Source organism: Telmatherina bonti, assembly GCF_933228915.1.
Source record: "Telmatherina bonti genome assembly, chromosome: 12".
Taxonomy (NCBI): Eukaryota; Metazoa; Chordata; class Actinopteri; order Atheriniformes; family Telmatherinidae; genus Telmatherina; species Telmatherina bonti.
The window spans coordinates 19,279,558-19,285,161 of NC_136610.1; the positions used below are offsets into that span (position 1 = coordinate 19,279,558).

At 37.0% G+C, this 5,604-nt stretch overlaps 1 protein-coding gene across 1 annotated transcript; it reads left to right on the plus strand.

The window, feature by feature from the left end:
• Positions 1-2,972: 2,972 nt before the first annotated feature.
• Positions 2,973-4,595, plus strand: LOC306763289 (E3 ubiquitin-protein ligase TRIM21-like; the record flags this gene model as incomplete). The annotated part of the gene is made up of 1 exon (XM_079250071.1): positions 2,973-4,595. One exon carries the CDS (start codon positions 2,973-2,975, stop codon positions 4,593-4,595), a length of 1,623 nt encoding a protein of 540 aa, XP_079106197.1.
• Positions 4,596-5,604: the final 1,009 nt, after the last annotated feature.

The window sequence follows — 5,604 nt, forward strand, 5'->3', positions numbered from 1 at the left end:
TGATGGATGGTTAAATCATACTCTTGATTTTTATAATCTGTATCACCAACTACATAAGTTAAACGTTTTCCTAAATTGAGAGGGTAAACAGGAAAATTGTAATCAGGGCCCTTAATAAAGAAGCCAAAACTGTGTTGTGAAACATAATAAATGGTTTCACTACTCTATTCGTAAGTATCATGGGTTCCATGATGAATGTTATAATTTCAGCAGGAAACCATATAAATAACATTCAAAACCATATGTTATTGCCATGTTGTTTGTTAGGCTTCAAAAATCCCTGTTGGGAGCAAAAGGTCTAAATCACAGATAATTATTTATAATATTGCAAATAAATTGACTACACTGCAAAAACTCAGCCTTAAAAAAACAAGAAAAAAAAATATACAAAAACTAGGTACATGTTGCTTAAAATAAGATAAATTATCTGCGAACAGTTGACTTCCCAAAACAAGTAAAAATACTCTTAAAACAAAAGGAATTCTCTGGCATAAAATCTAAGAATTATCTTACCTTTAAAAAAAATAAGCATATGTGTACTCAATTTAAGATTTTTAATCTTACTTAGATTTCAGTTTTTGCAGTGTAATAAATACTGACTACCTTCATGCACTGCTGCTGTAAACAGCTGATCCATGAACAACATGAAGGAAACCATCTTCTGTTCAGTGCTTCTCCTGGAAAAACACTGTTGAATAAATAATTGACTGACTATAAAAGAAAGCAAAGGGACATTTTTTGTTTATTATAAATACGGCAGGTAAACTAGATGTGTTGTGAAAATAAGTAATATAAAAATTAATTTAAAAAAAAAATCAACCACTAGCAGAAAGCTCAGTGCCCTGCCGGTGCAGACAGAGGAAAACACTGTGGACGTACATCCACAGAAAGTCATTTCAGTTTCAGCTTTCTAACTAAAACACTATAAAAAACCAATGATTTCAAAGAGGTGTCAGAGCTCGGTTTTCTAAACAAAAACCCATTAATTCCACCATGACGTCTCCTACCTCATAATGATGAGTCATCTTTCAGAGGCAGCATCTGCTGCTATTAAATATTCCATTTGCTGGTCAATTTTATTCTGATGCCAAAAACATGCATCAGAGAAGCTTGCCGTTTCAACTCAAAGGAGAATTTTTTTTTAACCCTTTAGAGCCCAAAGTGACATATTTGATACATGCAGTTTCTGAGACATTTTGCGTCACTTTTATTGTAAAAAATTTACTCAAAATCCTGTTGAAGAAAATCTACTTTACACACAAATACATACAAATCCCAGAAATCAGTTTATTACACTATGATCATTGTATTGATAACTTTGACATATCATGCGGTAATAAATATTAAAGTGTAACTATTTTGTTACACTTGTTATAATGTCAAATGAAGATCTCAAATGAAAAATTGAACTCCTAACACATTTTTCATATGTAGAGCCTTATAGTGTTAACAAATTTAAGTGTTTTTTTTTTTTTTTTTTGGTTTTTTCTACCTGGGAGAGTGAGTTAGTATAACAAGCTGAAACACCACTTCTAAATTTGTCACCTCAAACAACTGATACTAACTCCAGTCTGAAATACCACCGGATTAAGATGCACTAAAGGACAATCATTTTTTTTGTTCAGTACTAATAAAGAAAAAAAATAGTCATGTGCTCTTTTACAGAGCTATCTGCTGCTTCCACACAGCTCTGATCTCCAACTCATCTTAAGGTTAGAGTGTGGTGAGTTTCAGGTGATGAAGAGTAGACGAAAGCAGCGGTGGGCGAGAGATGGGAGGACTGAGAAGAAAGGAGATGTGAAGAGAGAAGCAATGATTCTCTCTTATCCTTCAATGAACTTATCACTGGCTCATGCAGAGAAGAGGAAAGAAAACCTTGAACTCCTTACAGACAAGGATCAAAGGAAATCCCTATCTGAGCCAAATGTCATTTGAATGTTTTATACTTGCCAGCACTAAGTGACGAGGCTTGAATGAGACATGGCTCAAGAGATCATTTTCAGCTTGAAAAGTTTTTTTTTTTTTTTCCTCCCCTAGGGGTTAATCACATAACCTTTACATTATCTATTAATGTTGTCATTTAATACATGTTGAGTACATACATGTACCACAAATTATAAGTCATTTTAAAATAGGAGGTGTATTATACTTAAATATGATAAAATACAAATATTATTAAATAAATATATGTAATATATATACAGATTAATTTGTCCCTGAAAAGTTAAGTTGAACATTTTTTCATATTGTTATTTGATCTTTAAATATTTGCCATTTATTTCCTGCCAACTTAAACAAAACCAAAAAATAGGACATTGGTGAGTCACACATAAAGCACCCCCCACTCCTACCCCCCGCCTCAAAGATCAAGAAGGGCGAACTGGATGACCACATCTTTCACTTTCTTGTGTGCATGCTGAGGTTGTGCATGTTGGGAAAATACACACACATGCAAAGCTGTTTGTCATGGTGTGCTGTCTCACAACTTTTAATTCTATCGGTGCTTAACATACATGAAAGGGATTTATAATGGACTAAAATACATCAACAATCAAAGAAAAGCAAGAATAATGCTCCACCAGATTGAATCATCGCATGTTCAAGACTTTGAAGTCAAGATCCGGGACACATTTTATGGTTGTAACAAAGCTCAACTGGAGGTAGAGAAAAGGAACAGAAAGAAAACACAGCTGCTGGTTGCGTGTGCATGGCGCCTGTAATGGGTTAACTTTTTCAGGACAGATGAAGAAATGGGAGGGCCCTCTGATGTCACTGCTAAAACTGAAAGTAAACAGAGACGGAAATGGTTTAACTGAAAGTTTTGGTGGAGTTTTAAAACAGCAGGTAATGTTGCAGTTTTCCAACTTTTCTATTCTTTTTAACTTATTTATATTAATGATTTTAGCAAAATATGACCTTTGACTTACCTGGCATCGTTCTAACTTTCTGTTGTTTTAATGTGTTTTGTAGTTATGGCTTCAGCCCTGGATCAAATGATCGATGACTTTCTGTGTTCCATCTGTCTGGGTGTGTTCACTAAACCTGTTTCGATTCCTTGTGGACACACCTTCTGCCTTGATTGCATTTCAAAGCACTGGACTAACTGTGATACTTTATTTAAGTGTCCACTGTGCATGGAGGAGTTTTACCCGAAACCAATGCTTCGGGTTAACATTTTCATTGCTGATATGGCAGAAAAGTTCAGGAACACAGTGGAGAAGTCTTCTAATACTCCTGATCAAGCAGAAAGTGGGAAAGTATTCTGTGATCTATGCACAAAGCCGAAGCTGACAGCCTTGAAGTCCTGCTTAGTGTGTTTCACATCCTACTGTCCAACTCATTTGGAGCCTCATCAGAAGATTTCTGCCTTAAAGAAACACAAGCTGATCCCCCCAGTTAAGAACATGGAGAGTAGGATATGCAAAACTCACGATGAACATTTGGAGATGTTCTGCGAAGCAGATCAAATGTTCATATGTGAGTCCTGTAAAAATGAAGACCATAAGACTCATAAGGTAGTGAGTCTGGAGGAGGAGGCTCAAATGAGGAAGTTGGGAATAGAACAGGCAGGCATGGATAAGTTGATCCAGGCTCGTCAGCAAAAAATCCTTGAGATTCAACACTTAGTGGAGGCGAGCAGAAATAATGCAGAGGAAGCGCTGTCGTGCAGCAACCGTGTGATGAGTGCAATGGTGGATTACATAAAGAGAAGCCAAAACGAGATGACTGAAGTGATCAAGATGAAACTAAACCAAATTGAAAATGAGGCAAAAGGCTTCCTTAATGAACTGGATGAAGAACTTATGCAAATCAAACTTAAAAACCTGGAGCTCAAAGAAGTTTTCATCACAGATGATCACTTTGCATTCCTTGAGAATTTCCTGTCTCTGAGGATTTCTTCACCCAAGGTGAAAGACTGGTCTGATGTGACACTCAACTGTGACCAGTTCAGAATTCAAGAGGCCATGGTCAAGCTGGAGACAACGATTGTACAAGAAATAGATGCCCTGTGTGATCCTACCTTTAAAGAAAAGCAGCGCTACGCTGTAGATGTGATGCTTGATCCTGACACAGCAAATCCTTTGCTTATCGTCTCTGAAGATGGAAAGCAAGTTGCATATGGAAAACACAAGAGACAAGTCAGGAAGAAGCCAGAAAGGTTTGATCAAGTCCTTAATGTCTTGGCAAAGGAAGGGTTCTCTTCAGGAAGATTTTACTATGAGGTCCAGGTAAATGACAAGACCCAGTGGGATTTAGGAGTTGCAAGTGAGTCCATCAACAGGAAAGGAGATATAAGGCTGAGCCCGAAGAATGGGTATTGGACCTTATGGCTGCGAAAAGGAAATGAGTTCACAGCTAATGCGGGTCCTGCCATAAAACTACACCTGAGAGAAATGCCTCGAAAGGTTGGGGTTTTTGTGGATTACGAGGGTGGGGAGGTTTCCTTTTATGATGCAGATTTGAGGGCTTGCATCTTCTCCTTCACTGGATGTGTCTTCACTGAGAGGCTCTTTCCATTTTTCAGCCCCTGTTCAAATGATGGAGGTAAAAATTCAGCTCCCTTGATCATCACTCCGGTCATATACAACAGCTGAGAGGTTTTTTTTTTAATTTATTTATTTGTGTGGGAAGTGCTGTGGGAGATCACAGTAGTGGAATGCTGGAACATTTTCTTTTGAGAAACAGCAGTCTGTCATTCAGTTTCACTCATCCATCACTGTCAGCACAACTTGTCAGAGTCTGTCACCCATCAGGCAGACAACTGTATGTCTCCCGCAGAGTTCCCATGTGCAGCCATGTGGGCATTCTCTATGCAGCCCCTCCCTCTTTAACACGCTAACCATTTATTCGGACTGAAAGCAGATGCTTCCACTTGACAACAAAACTTTAACAATGTCTTAGATACTACTGGTCTGGTATCCATGACAATGTTAAAACATTTTTATGAGCAACACTGAATGTGTAAGCACTGTAATTGCATGATGCCAGGTTTTAATGGCAGTTATAAATAACTGTTACTGTTATACAGAGCAGTTTGACCCCAGGACATTCGCTATTCAGTCAGAGCTTTGTCTTAACAACAGCATCCAATGAAATAATATGGACTCAAAAGGTGGTAAGTTTCTTTGTTAAGGCTCTCAATTAAAACTCTTTTAGCCATATTTTTTTTTTCTTTGAAGTCAAGAAGTTACATGAGAAAGCTACATAAGAGATACGGCTGGAGTCTGACAGACATATGCCATGTGCACTAATTAGCCAAATCTTCAAAATGCAGCCTTTCATGTTCAAATGCAGTAAATCTGATTAGTTAAGAGATTTATACAACCATCTATAGGTACAGCCAGTTAAGATCTTTTTGTTGTCCTTTGTTTTCTTTTGCTTTGTTTTTTTTTTTTTTTTTTTTTGTGATTCTGTTTCTTTTTTTATTTTCTAATGCTTTTAACTGCAATTATTAAAAGACAAATCAGATCTGGCCTGGCTGCCGGAAATGACAGCACAAATAGCTGTTGTTTAAAATCTCTCTCCTCAGATGCATGTCTTATACTGCTTTAATTTATGTGTTTTGTATAATCTAATAGCTGGCAAATCTTACTTTCTTATTTT